This window comes from Macrobrachium nipponense, chromosome 47 (assembly GCF_015104395.2).
Source record: "Macrobrachium nipponense isolate FS-2020 chromosome 47, ASM1510439v2, whole genome shotgun sequence".
Taxonomy (NCBI): Eukaryota; Metazoa; Arthropoda; class Malacostraca; order Decapoda; family Palaemonidae; genus Macrobrachium; species Macrobrachium nipponense.
The window spans coordinates 36,120,400-36,143,575 of NC_087222.1; the positions used below are offsets into that span (position 1 = coordinate 36,120,400).

The following is a 23,176-nucleotide window of genomic DNA, read 5'->3' on the forward strand; positions in this document are numbered from 1 at the left end:
CACCCTATCGCCAGGCTACTCGAATATCATAGCCTTAGCCGTTGTATCATATTAGTGGGTTGTCCCTTATTTTTTTTTGTTTTTTGCTATGGGACATCCACACCTTGTACTATGATAATGTACTTCAGTGTACCTACCCTTATTTTTATGCTAGGGTAGGACACAATGTTTGTGATATATTTTGCCATACTATTATGATGGACTAGTGTACCTCCCTTGTTTTATTTGCTAGGGTAGGACACAATGATTTGTATATTTTGTAAATAGTTAATTATCCTTTGTTTTGTTTTTGTATTACATGCCAAAATCTCTGTAATTTACTTTAATTACCATTTAAGTCTTTAAGATTACTAACGTTCTATTGTTTTACTGTTTAATATAAGTTAGTTTAAGTGCTTAGTTTGTATGCTGTAATTGATTTACTTATATTATATCCATCATTTTACACTGCTTTTCATTGTTCCTTTTTGCCCATCTTGTCTGTTTCTCTGGTACTCTTTCATAGGCCGACACGAGCTGAGCCCAGAAAAGGGATTTTGACGAAGGAAAAAATCTATTTCTGGGTGATTGGCTCGTGTCGCCCTATGAAACCCCCCCTTTTTTGGTTTGTTCCCCCCTTACAGGACAAGATGTTTTTAGATTAAGGATGTCCGCTAGGGGCGCTGCTGTCCGTGGCGTCCTCTAGTAGTAGTAGTAGCGGCTGCATCGCCCGTTGGTATCGGCTCTCTCTTGGGGGGATTGGGGGGATTCTGATTGAAGTTCTAATTGGTGATTGTCTCGTGGTAGTGTTCCACACTCGCCCTATTATCATACCGACACTTCTTTTTAAGAGTGAGCGAGTCAGTTTACTGACATTTTCTTAATTTTGTTTTTCTCTGGTAATTTTAGATTAATTTTACCTAGAAAGAATGATATTAAGGATCCTTTCATAGGGCGACACGAGCCAATCACCCAGAAATAGATTTTTCCTTCGTCAAAATCCCTTTTATGGTGAATTTTTGAAAAAAAAATTTTTACGTCCGCGCGTTACGAATTCATTACTATACTTACAATATAGTAATATTCAATCATTTACCTTCATTTTGAAACAAATTGGAAGTCTCTAGAACAATATTTATATTTATGGTGAATTTTTGATAAAAAAAATTTTTACGTCCGCGTGTTACGAATTCATGCATCATTTTGTTATAATATTTTCTCTGTGTTGCTTTGATCGTTTTACAATGTGTTATATACTAAAATGATCGCAATTTAGTGTACAATAGAACGAAAAAAATTAACTTGTATGCTTTAACCGTTTTGCTCACAGCGCGATTTGAATACAATTAGTATATATGAAATTTTGTTTTCGCGCTATCATATATCGCATTATTTATATATGATAATGATATTTTTTTTCATTTCTGATGGTTGCATACTAAACTTCAGCCAATGACAAAAAAAAGGAGCCAAAAATGAACTCTTAATCTTGAAAACTAAATGCGCTGTGATTTTTTGAAAAAAAAAAATTTCCGCTTCTGCGCTCACTCTGAGACCGACTCGGCATACGGGAGACGATTTTTATTTTACCCCTTCGGCGTAAGAGGGTTAATATCAAAGCTCGGCTTATGGGATCTTCTGAGGTAAAACCTTTGTTTCCTTCTATTACTTTAATCTCTCTGATGAGTGCACCTTCTACTACCCTCCTGTGACTAATTTTGTTGCTTTTGTATATAAGCCTACTGTTTTTGAAATCCATCGTATGGTCATTTTCCCAACAATGCCTAACTATAGCACTCCCCTGAGAGTTAATTTGTACTGCCCTTCTTGGATTCTAGTCCTTATTCCCCTTCCTGATTCCCCCACATATCTATCTCCACAATTGTTGCAATTGATTATGTATACCCCTGCTACATCATCTGTAATTAATGTCTTCTCCTTCCAATTTATTTACATACTTTGTTTTTACGGCATTATCAAAGGTATATAAATTTTATATTTACTTTCTTTCAGATTTTGAAGTGATTTGTTTCAATGATTTTTGGCGGGATCTAATAAAAGGGAGGGCAACAATATTTTCTTGTTTTCTTTATTCCCATGTACCTTCATCATTGTCTGAAATATTTTTCTAGCTTTGTTGAATGCCAATTTTTCTGAACCAATTCGGGTGTCTAATGCATTCGAACCCTAACCGATGTAAAAAAATTTTTTCCTTGTTCATCTTGGCACAGGCCACGCGTTCTCATTGCCCCTAAAGATACCTGTTAGAACCCCTATAGCATGACGTGAAAAGAGAAGAAATGAATATATGAGTTTGTATGTGTGGGCATACGGGAGACACTTTCGGAAATACCGTCTCAGCGTTTAAGGGTTAAGGGGTTTGAGCAGTCGAGTTCTCCTAGAGAGCTCAAGCCTCCAACATGGGATGTTTCCTTGGTGCTTAAGAGCTTAACTATGAGTCCATATGAGCCCTTGCATCGCTCATCTGACAGGAAACTGATGCTCAATACAGTTTTCCTTTTGGCTTTGGCATCTTTCAAGAGGGTAGGAGAGCTCCACGGTCTGAGCTATAGTGAAGCACACCAGGGTTTAGAAGTCAGTGTCCCTCGAATTTGTCCCTGAATTCGTGACCAAGACCCAAAATCCCTCGGTGCATGATGACAGGTTCACTTCATTTTCCCATCACTGAATGACTTTGTGGGTGATGATGCTCAAGAGCTTTTGTTTTTTGTGCCCTGTCCCGGCGGAACCTGCATTGCTATCTTAAAAGGAAGGACTTGGCACCCCTTAGACCAGGCTAAACCGCGGACTTTTTGTTAGCCATACAAAGAAAGGTGTCTAAGAATGCCATCTCTTTCTGGATACGGGAAGCCATCAGACAGGCATACTTATCTCTTGATGATTCCACCACCACGTCTGTGCAGGCTAGAGCGCATGACATTAGGGGTATTGGTCGTTCTCTGGCTTTCAAAAAGAACTTGGCTGTACATAGAGTGCTGAGCACTGGTACTTGGTTACGCCAGTCCACGTTCACCTCTTTTCTATCTTAAGGATGCCGTACAGATCTTCAGACACATTTTCCCTGGGTCCTGTGGTGGCTGCCCAACAGGTTGTGTAACTCATAGTTGCCCCTTAACAGGGCACCTTTGTATCTTACCTAAGATGATTGTGTGGATGAGAGAATGAGTGAGTTGGCTGGTCTCCTTCTTTCTCTTGTACCTTTCCTTCTTCCTTCGGGCAGTTTAAGGAATAGACACGTCATTTGCTGGACTGGTCTGATACAGGTGAGTGAGGTAGTCATGGTAGTGTGGTCGTGCAATATACAATATCTTACCCACTATTTGGTAGCATATGCTCCACTCCTTGGCAAGGAGGAGTCAGGAGTAATACAAACCCTAGTGTCTTGGTTTGTTATTGGACAGTCAAAGTTTCTCTTTGGTTCCCTATACAATGGTTATCCCATATATCATTGTACGTCACTCAGGTTCTGAGTGGTTAGATATTAGCTTATCTAGCTTCTCAACAGGCTTCAGTCCTTCTCCAAGAACTATTTCTTTTGAGAGCTGGACTGGTGGGTAGGCCCCCAGCCAGTTTAGGATGTCTTATACCTCCCTCCAAGTATGAGTCTATCCTATTGTTAAGACCGAAGGTTTGTATTTTTCATAGCTACAAACCACCTCTAGCCGCCCCTCTATTTGTTAAGTCATCCTGAGTTGGAAAGACTGGCGTAGATGCATGGCCTTGACCACTCTTCACCCGATCTATGCATGTGTTGCCAGATATCACAAGATTCCTTGCTTTCATCAGCTTTTTAACCGTATCCAGCTAGGCGCTAGAAATTATCCTATTGTTAAGACCTCAGGTTTGTAGCTATGAAAAATACAAATTGTTTTAGAAAATTTGTCATTTCGTTGATTGCTTACTAAATGTGTTGCACATGACAAAGTTCAAGAAGTTTCAAAGCTAAGTAGAAAGAGAGAGAGACAAAGGAGGTCTCACAGCAGTGGCACATTAAAGGAAAACTTCATGAAGTAGTGATCGTTTATACACAGTAATTGGAGTTTTCTTAGTTAGTGGGTTAGAGATTGGATGCAGTACAAGTCTCTCTCTCTCTCTCTCTCTCTCTCTCTCTCTCTCTCTCTCTCTCTCTCTCTCTCCGCTCTCTCTCTCTCTCTCTCTCTCTCTCTCTCTCTCTCTCTCTCTTCTGAGATCTTCATCCTTCTCATTATCCATACATATTAATCTTCAAGATTCATCTGTAACTTCAATGGTAATATCCTCAAACTGCAGAATAACTTGGATCTTGGTATCTGGTTCAATTTATCATTGTCATAGTATTCATGCTAGTTTTATTTCCCTCTCAACTTTATTTCCTATTTTTGCAGAGGTTCAGGAAGAACTTAGAAATGGGTATGATGGTTTCTTGAAAAGTGAGGAGGTTGATGTAAAGGAAGAGTTAATGGAACCGATGCAGGAGCCAACCGATAAAGATAGACGACCAGAAGAAAATAGAAGTTCCCATTTTCAGTCGCATTCTGCAGATTCACAGTCAGAGGAGGATTTGCAGCAGAAGCACATTATAGGTAAACATTATGGAGTAGTGATCATTTATACACATTAATTGGAGCTTTCTGTATGGGTTAGAGATTAAATGCAGTACAAGTCTCTCTCTCTCTCTCTCTCTCTCTCTCTCTCTCTCTCTCTCTCGTCTCCTCTCTCTCTCGTCTCTCTCTCTCTCTCTCTCTCTCTCTCTCTCTCTCTCTCTCTCTCTCTCTCTCTCTCTCTCTCAGATCTTCATCCTTCTCCTTATCCATACATATTAATCTTCAAGATTCATCTGTAACTTCAATGGTAATATCCTAAAACTGCACAATATCTTGGATCTTGGTATCTAGTTCAATTTATCATTGTCATAGTATTCATGCTAGTTTTATTTCCCTTTCAACTTTATTTCCTATTTGTTCCGACACGTAATACAAACCTGAGGTCCTTTACATAAGGAATTACTTACGGCGTAGCTGGAATTACGGCCGTTGAATCTTGAACAAGGTGGTTAGGCAGTAACTACCGTGGGGCAGGCTAGCCTGCCTGGATGTAAACACTCCACTTTGCTTTCGGCCGTCTTCTAATGAAGACTTGGAATAGTCAGAGGACGGTATCGACTGTCTCCTGTCAGGTGCACGCTCAGCCCCACCCAGATGACTGTTGCGTTGGGCGACCGACCAGTCTCGGTGGTGGCAGATGCTTCACCTGCCAGGTAAGAGTTTCATAACCCTCCTTGAGGAAGCGTTCATTCCACTTCTGCTCCAACAGGTCCCTCCGGACAGGTGCAGTTGGGGCGTGTTGCTACCGTAACTGCCCCAATTCCGTCCTGGATGGAGGACTTGTCGGTTGTCCTGAGGAAACTGGCGAAGAGAAAGTCCATGAAGAAGAGGAAGGTGTCGTCGTATTCTTCTACTGCCTCTTCCCCTTCGAATTCCAAGGCCCCCCAGCCGAGGAAGAAGAAGGTGGGCTCGCCCCCCACTAAGGAGTCTCGCACAGAGACTTCTAAGGGTCTGTCTTGCTCCGGTGGGACAGGTGGGTCTTCCGCTGGTCCTCCCGTTCCTCCGGGAACGGGGCCTGTCTCTCCTTCCCCAGGGAAGAAGATGGGGACCGTAGGGGTACCAGCTACGCCGGTACCTCTGCTCCTGGTTCCAGAGGTTCCACCTCCGGACCGGGAACCGTCTTGGCTGCTTGCTTGTGAGCGTCACCAAGTGTTCGGTCACCTGCGGGTGACCGTGCAGCCAAGGTCCAGACTACTGAGAATGCTCAGTGTGTCAGGACCCAGGCACGGAGTGGAAGGATGGTAGGAGTCGCTCAGGTGACTCGCCAGACTGGCGATCGCACTCACAGCGATCACCCAGTACCCATGGTTGACGTGACGTTCCCACTAGACCGTTCACGTAGCAAGGCTGGAAAGAGGTCCCCCCCCTGGCCACTGGGTCCAACCTCACCTGGACCTGGTCCAACCTCACCTGGACCTGGTCCAGCCTCACCTGGACTTGGTCCAGCCTCGCCTGGGCGCATTGAGAGGACGGTGCTTGCTCTCACCGCGATAGTGGACACTACCAGTCACCCGACCGTCGCTCCCACCAGGACCGGATGGCTCGCACAACTGGTAGCAGCTCCCCTGACACGAGACCGATGCTACTGTCCTCGGTCCAGCGCTTCTCCGCAATAAGACCGCTGGTCCAGACCTGCAGCGCGATCGCCACCATGGGTTGGTGATCGCCTGCAGTCCTCCCAGCCTACCGGCTCTGCTTGTAGGCAGGGGAGGAGCGTCAGGTCTCCCTCACCTGCCCCTTCAACCTCCTCAGGGTACACCAGGAGGAACGAGGCGAACAGGAGTGACCGTGATGAATGCACTTCTTACGGTCCGGCCACGAGCCTAGTTTGGTCTTGGAACCAACAGATCCTCGCTCAAGTGGTTGGAGGAGATCTTGGGGGCTGGCGAGGACGATGACGCTTCCCAGACTCTCGGAGTGACCATCACAGCTGTTCACGTGACAGTCCCGCTGGACCACGTACGCAGAGACCGGGGTGGGCTCCCCCTTCAATCCTCTTGAGAGGTTTCAACCTCGACGAGGACTGGGACGCGTCAGAGGATGGTATCGGCTCTGTCCTGTCAGGTGCACGCTCAGCCCCACCTAGACGACGGTCACAGTGGCGGCAGACGTTTAGCCTACAGTACGAGTTTCGTAACCCTCTTCGGGAAAACGTTTTCTTCAGACGGTAACATTTTCCTAGACTCGGAGCAGCCATCACCGCACGGTGATGGCTGCCCACACTCGCTTCTCCGACTGCTAGTTCTGCTGGGAAGGCGAGCGAGAATGTCCAATCTTCCTCCCCCATTCCCTCTCTCCCTATGGCTGCGACGGGAAGGGAAGGGATCCTGCAGAGCGTTCTCTGTAGGATACCGCGTCGGGGACTGCGTTCCTGGTGGGACCTTCGGGTCCTACCGGACATAAGTCCCCATCATTGAGGAAGGATTTGGCCCTATCCTCGATTTTTACGGGAATCGGGAGGACCACCACCCAATGATCGTCTGATGAATTTGTGGGGGGTTTCGCCGAGCGCTTAGAATTCTTCGGAGTTTCTAGCACTCTCCGAGTGTTCTGGTCTTCTACAATCTGCAAACACTTGGGCGAAACCAAGGGCTAGAGTGGGCGAGACGAGAATCCCAGATATTTGTTACTACGATAATCGGGAATCTCGCCGAATGCTCGAATTCCTGGAATTTTTAGCATTCGAAGGAAGTACTGCTGCTGAAGGAAGAATATCTCGGGAGGGGCTCAGCCTGGATGGACCTGACGGTCCGTCGCTTCAGTAGGCGGCCAACCCCGGGATAGAGAAGAACGGATGGGCACATCCAGTTCGGCTTGAACTATCGTCTTTGGTATCCTGTTCACCGTGGAAGTCTTCCTTCGGGAAAACTTCACATTCGCTCTCTTCTTTAGAGAATGAAGGGGGTCGGCTTCCAGTCCTTATTCTTGTTTCTCGAATGGAAGAGAATTTAGGCTGGAGGTCTATGTACAGGAACCTGCAAATATACTACATATATTGCCCTCGCGACATGCTTCTGTTATCAGTTGAATTGTCCAAGGTGTAGGCACATACCGTAGTTAACTCTACGGATTGTGACTGAGATGAATAGCATCTTCTTAATTGAACTGCAACTTGGGACTGCCCTGCAACCTCCCAGGAGTTACCAGTTTTCATTTTGAGATACTTGTGGTATTGTTACAACAACAACACCACTGCATTTGCATTCACCGAAATCCGTTTCGGTTAAAATGCAAATGCTCGAGCTTATTTTTTTGCGCTCGATGGTTCTAACCGAAAGCATTCCTTCTTGGAATGGATTACCTGGCAACTCAGGATGATGAGTAAGCGAGAGCTAGTGGTGTATGGGCTGCCTGCCAGCCTTGCCTGCTGCAGCCTAGTACCAGCTGACTCTCCGAGATAGTACGGTCAGATATTGTCTCTCTCATCTGCGATGATTGACTACCGAACCGAATCTCTGCTCGGCAATCACAGACTTAGGTCTCTGGTTGGCTGGAATTCTCGTGTATGTGTATGACCATCTCTACTGCATCGCCTTTGCCGTTGCAAAAATTTTCAGACAGAGATATCTCACTAGACTCGTTATCATCTTTCTGTTTACCGCACGGTAACAGAAGTCTGTAGCCTAGTCTCCCGCTGCATCGCACCTGCCACATTTCTTCAGACATCTGAGTTTGTCTTCTAAATACATCTCATATTCGTAGGTGTGCAATTGTTCTTTGTCCACCCCGAATTGTAGATGAATAACGGAAGACATCGCCTGTTCCCCGCCTTGCCAGCTCTACTTCCAAGTATATAGATGTCCTCCCTGATTCAGCCCATAAGAAGTGGTTCTTCAGACAGTACAATCCCTGTGTTTTCATTACTGAAAGCGCTCCGCTTTCATTGCAGCTCCGACTTCTCACCGAACAGCAATGAAGTAGCGGTTTAGTTGTTTTCAGTCCTCTGTAAAACAACAGGGATTAAGCCGTCTTCACGGGTTGGTGTCATCAGCGGAACTTTTCTACGTTCAGAATCTTGAGAGTTAACTTCTCTCGAATCAGCTGTGAAGACATAGGTCTGCATTCACTTAAGTCTTTCACTGGCATATAGTATTGTTTCTCCTTAGTTGAGATTCAATACTATGAGAACTTCTGTCTTGCCATCAGGGACCTTGGTCTCTAGAAGGCAATTGACTTTCGTGTGATGGGCACATGCCTTGAGAGAATCATCATCTCGCATTCCAGCATCGGTGGCAACAAGATAAACGATTTGTATGGTCTCTCGGCATAACCCTTCAAAAGGCGAGTGTCACATGACTACGTCTCGGATGCATGACTGCTTGCCTCACACAACCGAACACAGTTAGTCAGCAGCTGTCGAAGCATCCGAGACCGTCACAAGCTACACTGTGGACTTTGTATTGGTTGATCCAGATCAGTCATTACTTTGTCCTACTGGCGTGTTCTGGTACCCATAATTATCGACAGCCACCATTGAGTGTCGGTGTCTTTATCCACTGCGGAGACGACGAGACCGTGAGAGACTTCGCTGCAGTGGGATTCGAGACCGCAAGAGACTTCGCTGCAGTGGGATACGAGACTGCGAGAGACTTCGCTGCAGATGGATAGACCTGTGGACGGGTACTGGACATCACTCCAAAGAATATGTTGGACAGGAAGATGGATAGGTCATTGCGACCATATCTTTCTTTCCCTTCGGGACTACCCACAGGTCCTTGGAACCTCATTTCCCTGGACCAGCGGTGGATGCTTGCAAGATGTGTTTGCTTACCCAGCTCCTCGACATGTCAAGTTGCATCTCGTCCATTGTGTGCAGCTGTAGAGGTAAGAAGGATGCGAGAGTGACTGACTCTCCCCTTCCACGACTTGTCCCTCCACTCCTCGTCCTTCGGGTTGAGAATAGGACTCGAACTCACACTGGCTGGTCGGATGATTGATGCGGTAAGCATCCCTTTTATGTTTCTTATCAGAATCATAGAAGCAATCCCGCTCCTTCCTCTAGCAAGGGAAGGAAGGAGACTGGCAATAATGCAAACCCTTCCCAGAACTTTGCATTAATGTCTCCGATGCCAAATATTCTTCACAGCCCTTTTTCGGACAAGTCACGATCCCTCACTCATTTCGAAAAGGCCCAGAAGTCTGACTTTTGATCATGCAGCTCCTATACTCCAATCAAGTTGTCAGAGGCAGCAGGGCACTCCTCCTCGCTCTTACAACCAGGAGGAGTAGCCTAGGTGCGCAGAACTCCAGTCAGTTCTAGAGGCTCACCCAGATTCCTCTCACCAATCAGTGAGTCTTCCATATGTAAAGGACCGAGGGTTTGTATTACGTGTCGGAACAAATCACAATTTGTCGTAAATTGTATTTTTCCTAACTATACAAACCTGAGGTCCTTTACATATATGCCCACCTCATGCCACCCCTCAATCTGAACCTGGGCCGAAAGGCAAAGTGGAGTGTTTACATCCGGGGAGGCTAACCTGCCCCATGGTAGTTACTGCCTAACCACCTTGTTCAAGATTCAACGGCCATAATTCCAGCTACGCCGCAATTAATTCCTTATGTAAAGGACCTCAGGTTTGTATAGTTAGAAAAAATACAATTTACGACAAATTGTGATTTTTTGCAGAGGTTCAGGAAGAACTTGGAAATGGGTATGATGGTTTCTTGAAAAGTGAGGAGGTTGATGTAAAGGAAGAGTTAATGGAACCGATGCAGGAGCCAACCGATAAAGAAGATGGACCAGAAGAAAATAGAAGGTCCTATTTTCAGTCGCATTCTGCAGATTCACAGTCAGAGGAGGATTTGCAGCAGAAGCACATTATAGGTAAACATTATGGAGTAGTGATCTTTTATACACATTAATTGGAGCTTTCTGTATGGGTTAGAGATTAAATGCAGTACAAGTCTCTCTCTCTCTCTCTCTCTCTCTCTCTCTCTCTCTATCATCTCTCTCTCTCTCTCTCTCTCTCTCTCTCTCTCTCACTTATCTTCATCCTTCTCATTATCCATACAAATTAATCTTCAAGATTCATCTGCAACTTCATTTGTAGTATCATCCTCAAACCGCACCATAACATGGAACTTGGCATCTACTGGTAGTTCTTTTAGTTAGTGTCATAGCGTTCATGCTTGTTGTATTTTTCTCTCACTTTTATTTCCTATTTTTGCAGAGGTTAAGGCAGAACTTGGAAATCATTGCAATGGTATCATGAAAAGTGAAGAAATTGATATAAAGGAAGAGTTAATGGAGCCAATGCAGGAACCGTTAAATAAAGAAGATAGACAAGCCGAAAAGAGAATAGCCCATATTTCACCACATCCTCTAGATTCACAGGCAAAGAGGGATTGGCTTCAGAGGCACATTATAGGTAAACTTTATGAAGCAGTGATATCACCATTTTTACACATTAATTGAAGTTTGTTCCTTCACAATATACAAACCATCAGTCTGTTACAATAGGAATTATTTCAGCACAGCCGGAGAATGGCTGTTAAGTTTAAACAAGGTGATGGAGTACGTAGTTAACTACTGACTACACGTGTGAGTCCTGCCCACTCAGTCAGTATACACCCACTTTGCTTTTGGCCATTGGCAAGGAAAGACGTGCGCTCCTCTCCTCACTGTTGCCGTTCAACTTTGTTTACGTTTTAGCATCTTGGTGATATTGCTGATACAGGCAATCCCCGGTTAACTTGATGGGGGATAAAGGATGTTTGAATGCATAGCTTGGCGATGCTTGGCAATGATTGGCAACACCATGTAAGTCAAGAGTAAATGCCTTAACTAACACCATATAACAATGCACAATTGTATAGGCAGTTCCCAGTTATTGGGGTGGGGGGGGGGAGATTTCTATTCTGATGGCTTGATGATAAACGGAGGTCACCGATAACTGAAAATCGGGCGATTTATGGTGCTTATGGCGGCAATAACTGGTTAATGTGCCTCTGTTAGGTATGATATGATATCAGCACCCATGACTGGAACTCGGCACATTTCAGTGCCAAAAAAGGGATTTTGACGAAGGAAAAATCTATTTCTGGGTGATTGGCTCGTGTCGCCCTATGAAAGGATCCTTAATATCATTCTTTCTAGGTAAAATTAATCTAAAATTACCAGAGAAAAACAAAATTAAGAAAATGTCAGTAAAACTGACTCGCTCACTCTTAAAAGAAGTGTCGGTATGATAATAGGGGCGAGTGTGGAACACTACCACGAGACAATCACCAATTAGAACTTCCAATCAGAATCCCCCCAAGAGAGAGGCCGATCCAACGGGGCGATGCAGCCGCTACTACCTACTACTAGAGGACGCCACGGACAGCAGCGCCCTAGCGGACATCCTTAATCTAAAAACATCTTGTCCTGCAAGGGGGGGAAACAACCAAAAAAGGGTGGGTTTCATAGGGCGACACGAGCCAATCACCCAGAAATAGATTTTTCCTTCGTCAAAATCCCTTTTCTGGGCTCAGCTCGTGTCGGCCTATGAAAGAGTACCAGAGAAACAGACAAGATGGGAAAAAAGGAACAATGAAAGCAGTGTAAAATGATGGATATAATATAAGTAAATCAATTACAGCATACAAACTAAGCACTTAAACTAACTTATAATTAAACAGTAAAACAATAGAACGTTAGTAATCTTAAAGTACTAAATGGTAATTAAAGTAAATTACAGAAGATGCATGTAATATAAACAAACAAAAGGATTTACTTAACATATTTCAAAATATACAAACTCATGTGTCCTACCCTAGCATAAAAATAAGGGTAGGTACACCTGAAGTCCATCATTAATATAAGTATGGCAAAAATATATACAAACACATTGTGTCCTACCCTAGCATAAAAATAAGGGTAGGTACTGGAGTACATTATCAGTACAAGTGTGGATGTCCCGCTAGCAAAAAAATAAGGGACAATCCACTATATGATTCAAACGGCTAAGGCTATGATATTCGAGTAGCCTGGCGATAGGGTGAGGCATGTTGGATGATGTAGGTAGAAAGGAGACCTGGATCTATACTACAACTACTATACAGTATCAGGGGAAACAATGTTTCCCGCTGCTACTGCTGAAAACTTTAAAGATTCCAAGGACTTTAGATAATGCCGTTTAAAAGACTGTCGGGGATTTCCACCTCCAGTATACTTTCTAAGATCCTCAAAGTTCATATGTTGAAAATAATTAATTGAGTGAGGTGCTACTCCCCTGATATCATGTGCTTTTGGGGAATGACTCAGGGTTGGCTTGTTTAATGAAGTAAAGGATTTGTTGTCTAATACCTTTTACTGACAAGGTACCACCTTTTCTCTCATGAAGAGAGCACCTGAGGATCTTGAAGAAGTACGAGATAGAAAGGCTCTAAGAGTGATACTTGGGCAGAGAGAAGGATCCTGTGGAAGTGGGATAACCTTCCAAGGAGCCCACCTTGCAAGAGGATCCTCATTTTTGGCTAAAAAGCTACGATCCGGAGCAAGTAGAAACTTCTCCTGATGGGAGGAATTCCACATGACCCGCATCCCTGGATAGAGCCGACAGTTCTGAAATTCTGGCTCCTGAGGCTAGGCTTAATAAGAATAATGTCTTCCTCAGGAGCATTATGAATGTACAAGATGAGTTGTCAGTATCTGAAGCTAGTTTGAGGACATCATTCAAGAACCATGAAACTGTAGTAGGCCTCTGAGAAGGTCTAAGTCTAGCACAGGCTTTAGGGATAGATGTGAAATAAGATTCAGTCAGATCTATCTGAAAACCTACTTGAAAGATTTTTCTTCAAAGCCGATTTATGATGGTAATCGTGCTAGCTGCTAAACCTTTTTCAAACAAGGATCTGAAAAAGGATATAGGCCAAATTAACTGTCATGGTTGTAGTGTTCGATTCTCTCAGAAAGATGCTAATTTTTTAACAGCTGAGTCATATTGTCTAATGGTTGACTCTCTCTTATCTGATTCTAGGAAGAGAATATTCTGTGGGTCAATATCAGCATCTTTATTAGCCGCAAACTTCATGAAGTCCATAAAGTTAGGGTCTGGAGAATTCCTGAGGAAGCGAACACAGTCCTCATTTGTACTGATTGTGATAGCTTGGGATTGGGGATCCGTTGAGGTCGGAGACCCAATTCCAGAAGAAGAGGGATACCAGTTGCTCTTGGGCCAGTCCGGTGCAATCAGAGCTACTATCCCTTTGAAAGACCTTAGTTTGCTTAGGACTTTTCAAGAGAAGATTCACTGGAGGAAAAATATAAATTCTCCTCCACTGATTCCAATCCAACGACAGGGCGTCCGTGGCATAAGCCAGAGGGTCCAGGTTGGTTGGGGGGCCACATAGCAAGGGAGCTTGTGGTTCGCTTGTGAGGCGAAGAGATCCACTTGGAGACTGGGACTCTCCGGTTTACCCACTGGAATGACCCGTCGTCCAGAGACCACTCTGATTCCAGAGGAAACTGACCACGGGACAGGCGTCTGCTATCACATTCCTTACTCCTGCCAGGTGAGTGGCAGACAGATGCCATTTGTGTTTGTTTGCTAATGCAAAGATGCTATCATGACATGATTCACATGCTTGGATTTGGACCCTCCTCTGTTGATGCAATGAACTACCACTGCACTGTCCAAAACTAGCCTTAGATGAGACTTCTTCGGGGGAAGCAGTCTCTTCAGAGTAAGAAAAACTGCCATTGCTTCCAACACGTTTATGTGGAGCTGGCGAAATTGAACTGACCAAGTCCCCTGAACCTGTTTGAACTGAGAGTATCCCCCCCACCCGGACAGGGATGCATCCGTGTGAATGGTTAAACACTGGGAAGGGGATATTGAAGGGGTACTTTCTTGGCTAAGTTCTTTACTTTTGACCAAGGCCGTAGTTGGTTGCGGAGGATCTGTGGGATTACTGACAACTTGTCTCGATATTTGGAGTTTGCTCTTGACCGCCAAATTCGATTTATATCTTTCAGCCTTGCTTTCAGAAGGATATCTGTTACCGAAGCAAACTGAAGAGACCCTAGGATTCTCTCCTGGTTTCTTCTTGACGTTTGCTTGCATTTGAGAAATTGCCTGACAGATTTTGCTATTTCCTTCCGTTTGGCCACTGGAATTGACAGATTGTGGGAAGACAAATCCCATTGGATTCCTAGCCACTGAAAACGAGATTCCGGAGTAAGTCTGGATTTCGTTTTTGTTTATCTGGAACCCCAGATGTTCCAGAAAGTGAACTACCTTTTTGGTGGCTTTTGAGACATTCCTCGACTGTTGGTGCCCAGATCAACCAATCGTCGAGGTATGCTGCTACCATGATTCCCTGAGCTCTCAATTGTTGAACAACCACTTCTGCTATTTTGTGAATACCCTGGGTGGGGGCAACATTCAGACCGAAGGGCATCACTTTGAATGAGAATGTTTGATTTCCTAGCCTGAATCCTAGGAATGGGCGGAAGTGCCTGGCTATAGGGATATGATAGTATGCGTCTGTAAGATCGATGGAGCATGTGACGGCTCCACGCGAAGTAAGGTCCTTACTTGCGAGAGGGTAAGCATCTTGAACTTGTCGCAACGAATGAAAGAGTTTAGCTTTGACAAGTCTAAGATTACCCTTCTTTTTGTTGAGCCTTTCTTTGTTTCACGCTGAATAAGCGACCTTGAAATTTTAGATGCTTGACTCTCGCAATAGCTCCTTTCTGAAGAGTTCTTCCGCGTAATCTGTCAATTCCTCTGACGTATCTGGTGGAATGATTTGATTGGAGGAGGATCTTTGATCCAACTCCAGCCCAATCCTTTGGACACTATGCTCTGTGCCCAATTGCTGAACCCCCACCTGTGGCGGAAGAGGAACAGCCTCCCTCCTACCTGGGGAGCCTCATTGTTGATGGGCGGGTTGGCCACCACGCCCTCCTCTGAACTGCCTGCTCCTTGTCCCCCTTCCTGCGCCACGCTGACGAAAGTAACCTCTCGCCCTACCTCTCGGCTGACTGTAGCCTTGAGCCTCATATGCAGGGTTGAAGGCCGGCGAGATAGCGTAGGAGGTGGATGGCTGAGATTGAGGGGACAACAGGAGGATAGGCTGATTCTGCTTGGAACTAGCAGGTTGTCCTTGTTGGGTAACCGGGACCGCCTGCACAAATTGCTGCTGTTGCTGGAGTTTTTTATATGGCTGGAACCTCTTACCAGCCTTCTTCGGTTTCTTGCCAGCAGTGGGAACGGACTCCTGTTTCCTCTTCGAGGAAATACCCCACCTAGCTCTAAGGCTCTGGTTGAGCCTAGCAGCTTCGTGGTGTACTTCGTTAACCGCGGACTCTGGGAAGAGATCCGCTCCCCACATGCTAGAGGCCAAGAGTCTATTCGGCTCATGCCTAATGGTACACTCTTGTAGGACATGCTTCCGGCAGTTCCTCCTAGCCTGGAAGAAATCAAAAGCGTCCGTTAGAACCGTCTGGAACTGAGATTTCGCCAGAATCTTGAACAGCGGTTCCGTAGCATAAGAGAGGGCAGCCATTTCCGTAATTATAAGGGCGGAATGAGGGACCTGCCAAACTGGTTCGCGCATCAAAACTCTGCCTGGATTTAGGGAATCCGGCAGCCTTGGTAGTTTCTCGCCGAACTGGTCCATGGCGCAGTCCGGTTTGAGCTTACCAAGCGTGAATGTAGCTGGCAAGTTCTCCCACAATTCTCCGAAAGCCGGGAAGAGTGGAGAAGTAGACTCCGCCTCCCTCAACTGTGGGATGGGTTCATCCTTGAGGACTGCCTGAAGGGACTTCTCCACTAATTTCGTGGCGAACGGAAGAGAAACCTCCTCTTCCGTCGCGAAAATAGTGAAGGGACTCTTGTAGGCCTGGAGTTTGGTGTTCGTACACTCCCAGTCCTCAAGGCAGTGAACCCATTCCCGCTGAGCATGATCTCTACTATATAGGACCGACTCTTTAGAGATCTTGTCTTCCCTCGTCAGAGCCGTTGGCGTCAGCCTAGCATAACCGATGAAAGGCTGCGTCAGACCCGGAGGGTAAAACTCGAAGTCCTCAATCCTTCGAGTTCCACACTCCGGGATAGAGATCATCCCATCCTTGAACGGAGCGTAGGCAGCTACTCTCCATGGGTTCTCCATAGAGAAAGCTGGCAAAGAGTCATATGGCGGGAGTTGAAGAATCCCAGTGCTTGGCGCTGGGGAGACTGGAAGAGGGACCTGAGATAGCCCCGCTACTCGGTCCTCATTTTCTCTCATCCTGTTAGAGAGATCTTGAATTGACTGGCCTGACTGAGACAGAGTGTTTGACAACTGTGCAAACATCTGCTCGAACCGTGTCCCCAGGGCGGAGACTTGCGAGCCAACCAGCTCGCCCACCTGTTGCATCACCACTGCTGAGAAAGCAGAGGGATCAAATTTTTGGTGCTAGTGGGCCTGCTACCCCTACCGGCGTAGCCGGAGTGGAAGCGGTGGAGGCGGGAGAAGGCAGTGGCTCGGCGGGAGCGCGAGCCTTCTCCTTAGAAGCCTTGCTTCTGGAGCTCTTTGGGTGAGAAGAGCTCGGCTTTGCTTTCACCGCATCGGCGTAGGAAGTCGACGACTTCCTAGCCGAAGAAGACGAAGACGACTTCTTCGAAGTTGTCTTGGCCAGAGTCTTCGGTTCTCTCTGTCCCTTCACCTTTGCGGGTACAGAGAGGCGGGAGAGCGGGTAGGGATCTCAGATCCCACAAAGCCTTGGAATGAAGCACTTGAAGAGGGACAGGAGAAGATCCAGAAGCACCCAAGGAAAGACCTTGGGCGCCCGACACACCTACCTCAACCAACAAATCCTCCACCCCTACCGCCATAGGTTCGATGTTAAGGTCCAGGGCAGCGACGTCCGGGACCGACTCCTGGGAGGCTACGACATCAAAAGACTGCTGGAGGTCTTGCTGGATGGAGGCTATCAGCGGGGCAGCGGACAAGGGGTCAACGTAACCGGTCGACTTGCCCGCGGGGAAGATCTGGACGGCCAGCTTCTTATCCAGAATGTAGGGCTGGCCTTTGGCGGCGTTCTTCGAAGCGCCCACCCACGCTTTCAGGGTGGCGAGGGCGACTTCCCTCACACCAGTAGCCTGAAAGAAAGGCGAGATTAGCTTCCAATGGTGGAACGGGGTTAACAAACTTATGACTAAAAGTTGTTAGTAAAATGATAAGTAAGCCTATAACGGACTTACCCCATCTCCCAGCTGACCGACCAGGTCGTAGCAGATGGCGCAGGCTTCAGGTGCCAGACGATCGTCTCGTTGTAAGACGTGCACAGGGGGCGTGAGACCTACATCATCGTGTCCACAGGGGTCGAACAGCGTCGCGTTACACGCTGGGACCTGGCAGTTGGTAGCCTGTAAGTGGAAAGATACATGAGTACCAGGTAAACACTTACAGTCTAACAGATGCTCCGCTGTGCCGGAGCGATAAAGTTAGATTAAACCAGAGCCCCGCCAAAATACGTGTGGTAACCGGTTGGTTGTGCTCTCTAGGCTATAGCTCCGCTGATGGCGAGACACAAAGAGAAACCAACCAGGAGTGGTGGTAAAAGGAAACCACGACGGAAAAATGGCGGGGATGGAAGATAAAATCATATAACAATTCATTGTAAAATTTTAGGGTATATCCTTAAAATAGTAATAATAAATAAAACAACCTCCCTCCGCCCGTCTACTAGAAGAGTGGCGCGGGTAAGAAGCAAGCTCCCTTCCTGGTAGCGGGGGAAAAAGAGATGTAAGGATATAGTAGGCAAGCACCGACCACTAGAGGTGCCCACCCCGCTCGCTAGCGGAGCCAGTAACCTACAACCAAAGGTGCCCCGGCTGCGACGGAAGGCTCCTTCCGTATAGCGAGGCAGATGGCTGAGCAACTGGGGAGGGGGGGAGGAAGGTCTCGGTGTACACGGCGGGAGCGAGAGAGGGGGGGGGGGATGGCCTACTCCTCCCCGCCTCACCAACTACCGCATGGAGACTCGGTACCTCATGAGTGGTCGCCCTATACCCCCCGCTGGGAGGAACCCCTGGCCGCCTCAGAGAAGTAGAGAGAGAAGGCAACTGAGGTTGTCATGACAACCAAGGGGTCCCCCAGCTCCTCCCTATACCAGAAGGGGAGGGCGGGGGCAGGGTAAGGTGCGATGGGACACGTGACCGCAAGTGGCCTAGGCCGCGAGCAACACAACCGTGAGAGGGCCACGTGAACCAGGCTGTACCAATACAAGGAACAAGCACCTAGGCTAGCCTAACACCCTAAATGTAATAAATAATACATCGAAAAGATGGAAAAGACACTTTTAGTAAAAGAGAAAGAAGCCCAGGAGGAGGCAGACTGTTCCAAGAAACAGAGGCCTACTCGGAGCCAGCGATAGCCGATGAAGAGCAAGAGCCGGGATGCTGGGCCGGAATAATAATAATAGCCCTAAATACCAAACTAAGAGAAATGGTAGGAGGGCTGAACTAGCTAAAACTCGATGTAAAAACAATGAACGTAATATAGTAAGCCCATAAGTATAAGAAGTCCCAGTATGGAGGACGGGAATTCTTACGAGGCAGCATGGCGCCGCCACGAGACAACCAGGGAACCGTATATGACCTATTTAAGAGGAAAATACTGGTACCCGGAAGATAAAAATGTAGTAAAATATTACTTATGAGTTACTTAACTTAGCCGTGGCAATAGCTGAGCGTTCCATTGTAGAATACAGTGATAAATCCAAAAATAGCACAGCACAAGGAAAATTGGCGTCTTGACGCTAGCGCTAAAAATTAAGGATGTCCGCTAGGGGCGCTGCTGTCCGTGGCGTCCTCTAGTAGTAGTAGTAGCGGCTGCATCGCCCGTTGGTATCGGCTCTCTCTTGGGGGGATTCTGATTGGAAGTTCTAATTGGTGATTGTCTCGTGGTAGTGTTCCACACTCGCCCCTATTATCATACCGACACTTCTTTTAAGAGTGAGCGAGTCAGTTTTACTGACATTTTCTAATTTTGTTTCTCTGGTAATTTTAGATTAATTTTACCTAGAAAGAATGATATTAAGGATCCTTTCATAGGCCGACACGAGCTGAGCCCAGAAATCTCCTATTTTAGCTGCTAGACAAGCTCCATAAAACTAGATCATCGATAACCCTGCTTGTATTACCAAAAATTGGTGGGAGGTGTCTTGTACAGTGTCAAGTAACATTTCAATCAAATAATTAATTTGAAAGATATTTGAGAAAAACGATGACTTGAGGTCCTTGAAATTGATAGTACAGGCAGTCCCCCGTTACTGGAGGGGTTTTCCTTCTGATGGCTTGATGATAAGCAAAAATTGGTGATTTTCTGTCTTTTGGTGCTGATAACCGGTTAATAACACCTCTGCTAGGTGCGCTGGTAATTGGAAATCGGCGCATTTTGGCACCAAAAATTGGTGCTGAAAAACACCTATTTTTGGCACTAGACAAGCTCCATAAAACCGGGTTGTCGATAACCGGGGACTGCCTCTAGTAATATCATTACAAACACTTATATTTCATTGAAACATTATATATTAATACTATTTCAAAGTTTAAGACTAAGATAAAAGTACAATATATACGTTAAATCATATGGGAACTCATAGTGATCAGTGATCAGAGATCAGTGTTGCATGAAGACAATGCTGATGAATCAGCGGTGCAGTGTACATAGAATACTGGATGTCAAACACCAAAAATATTATACTGTACCCTAAACTATTATGTTAAAGCAGTTTGCAGTATCATTTCAGAGTTTAATATGGGTACTCACCAGTGATCAATGTTGAATGAAGATGATGATGCAATAGCTTTGTAGTAGTATTCTCACAATGTAGAATACCTGTAAAAAATAGAAAACTGTATTTTAAACACCAAATACTGGCAGGTCCCGGTTATTGGCGGCCTCAGTTATCAGAGATCTGGTTTTGTGGCGCTTTCTAGCCCCAAAAATTGGCAATTTCTGGGTTCGACCTGTGTCGGCCGGTGAAATGTTCCTATAGCACTCATTTCTAGGTATAAATAACTGCTAAATATACCAGAGAAAAAAGCCATAAGGAATGCTGGAGTTACTACTCCCAGCTTGCTCACCCTCATAGGGGCGAGTGGAAGCCACTACCACAGATACTTTGCCAATTGGAAGTCTCCTCTCTCAAAATCCCTCTCAAGAGAGGTGCCGTTACATCTACCTTCCGCTCGCTACTACTACCTCTGCCAGAAACCCTCATTCCTGTAATAGCACTCACCATGTCTGCACGCGCCGTTTTCGCTGTTCCCATGAAGTGTCTTTTGCGAAGCATCATGTCTTCATCTAAGTTGAGTATTCCATTTATCGTTTTTGAACACGTTGGGGCAACGATGCATCCAATTTTGGCCCTTATTTTAAGTCTCTTGTTCTTGTGAGCCGGGTATGACGCTCTTACGATCTGCCATTTTAGGTGCATGGTTGGCGGCGTGCGCGATTATTTCAGTTTTTATCTCGAGATGTATTTTATCCACTGTTTAGCACTTCACTATATAGGCTACTGTTTTCGTATTCTTTTTCATCATTCTCGCTCCTGACGAATTCTGAGAGCCTTATTTTTACGGTTTTATCCTTTCGTTGTTAGCCTATTATAGGGCCCATCTCACTCCTGACGTATACTGAGGCTTTGTTTTTTACGGTTTGTCTTACGTTATTAGCCTATTAGGGCCTTTTTCGTCATCATCAGTCACTCAGGTGCACGTTGGTTCCCTTTCGTGCGTACGGTGATATGCTTCATAACGTTATGCGCGAGTATTGTGTTTTTGGCATCCTAGGCTAGCCTAGCGGTACGCCAGTTTATTTTTAGAGATGAAGATTCCTCATTCATTCACGGTGCTCATGCATGTATATTTCTTGTTTAGTTTTCGATTATAGTCTTGTATTGCTATTTGATGAGGTTGGAAGTTCTTCACGATGTCCTACCCTGGCCTATCCGCCCAGACCTAGGCTAGGTTTTGGAGGGTAGGCTAGGCAGTCTCTGTATATCCCACCACCCTTAGTGGCTCCTTATACTGCCACCCGACCAGGCAGATGTTTGCTTGGAGGGTGGTCCAGGACTAGAGAGTCTCTCTCTTGTTATGTTTGTATGGCCTAGGCCTGTCTTACGTGACCAGATCGGAAGATTCAATTTTGGAGGGTTGAGTTAGGTTCTATCCGTCCTCTTCGTGACGTCCTTATAGGAGCCATCTTAGCCTACCTGACTGGATCTGTACCGATTTTGGAGGGTTGGGCTGGGATCTTAGCTGGTGCGGTTTTTCTCCCCCCCCCCCCCCCCCACTTCCAGTAATTCCTTCTCAGTTATTTTATGAATTGTCTTTGTTGAGTGTAGCTTGGGTCATTGCCCCCTTTAGGGTGTCAGTTGGCCTACCGTCTTCTGCCCCCTTTAGTGGTAGGCTAGTTAACGGCTTCTCGAGAAGTGGTTTTCACTGATCGGTTGCTGTGGCCAGGCGATCACGACTCGTCCACTCTCCTCCAGACACTCCCCCCCCACCCCCCGTCCCGGACTTGTTCCGTCGCTGCTTTCTTAGCTCGCTGCCCAAGTAATCCTACCGATGAACGATCAGTCCTGGGGATTAGTTGGAGGAGATTGGGGGATTAGTAGATTTTGTAATCTCTGTTGGTATGTCTCCGGGCCTTTGTGTTTCTGGCGAGGTGTGGTCTACCATCACACCCGCCAGGAGGCTATATGCCGGAATTTACGTACCACTGTTCCGCGGCTCTGTTTTCCGTACTTCTCTAGTGTTATCGCTGCTTCCCCACTCCAGTGGGGGCGGAACTAGGCTTAGAGCTGCGTTTCTAATTGACTTGGAACTACTACTCTTCTCCGGTGCGATCAGACGCAGGCTTAGGTTTTACCTATTTTCCCTGTTCTGCTCGTATCATGCCAACCCCGCCGGTTTTAGCTATTGTGATGACGAGATTATGGATTCCGGAGTAGGCGGAGACATTCAGAGCTTAGTATTAAGAAAATTTATTATGTAGCTTCTGTTGGTGTCTCCGGGCCTGTGTTTATTCCGGCGAAGTGTGGTCTACCATCACATGCGCCAGGATGTATACACCGGAGTTCTACGTACCGTTGTTCCCGCCGCTCTGTTTTCTGTCTTCTATGTTATCGCTGCTGCCTACTCCGGTGGGGGCGGAACTGGGCTCAGAGAATGCGCCTCCAATTGGTTAGGTATTGCTACTCTACTCCGGTGTGATCAGACTCAGGCTTAGGTTTTGCCTTATTTCCCTGTTCTGCTCGTATCAGGCCCTATCCGCCGATTATAGCTTTGGCGATACCCAAAGTATGGATTCCGGAGCAGGCGGAGACATCCAGAGCTTTATTAATAACAAGTAAGTTGAAGATTATACTCGATATTACCTTTAGCTGGTTAAGTAACTAGTTTAAGTGTACTCATACCGCCGGAATTAACTCCGGCGGCATTATTTGACGATACTCATATATCTTTCCAACTTACAGATGGTTCGATGTCAGAAGGCCGTCCTGTACAAACCGTACAAACCGTATGGGCATGAGGTCTGCCGGTCTCATGCTAGCTGCGCCATCCACCTGGAGGGACGTGCGGTCTGGCACCCGGAAGCCTACACGGTGT

At 46.2% G+C, this 23,176-nt stretch overlaps 1 protein-coding gene across 1 annotated transcript in view; it reads left to right on the forward strand.

The window, feature by feature from the left end:
* Positions 1 to 23,176, forward strand: part of LOC135204652 (ABC transporter F family member 4-like) — a 200,573-nt gene that overhangs the window by 77,082 nt on the left and 100,315 nt on the right. Inside the window, exons 4-6 of the mRNA XM_064234801.1 lie at positions 4,365 to 4,562; positions 10,213 to 10,410; positions 10,757 to 10,954. Coding sequence (XP_064090871.1) covers positions 4,365 to 4,562; positions 10,213 to 10,410; positions 10,757 to 10,954 — 594 coding nt within the window. The remainder of the gene's footprint in view (positions 1 to 4,364; positions 4,563 to 10,212; positions 10,411 to 10,756; positions 10,955 to 23,176) is intronic.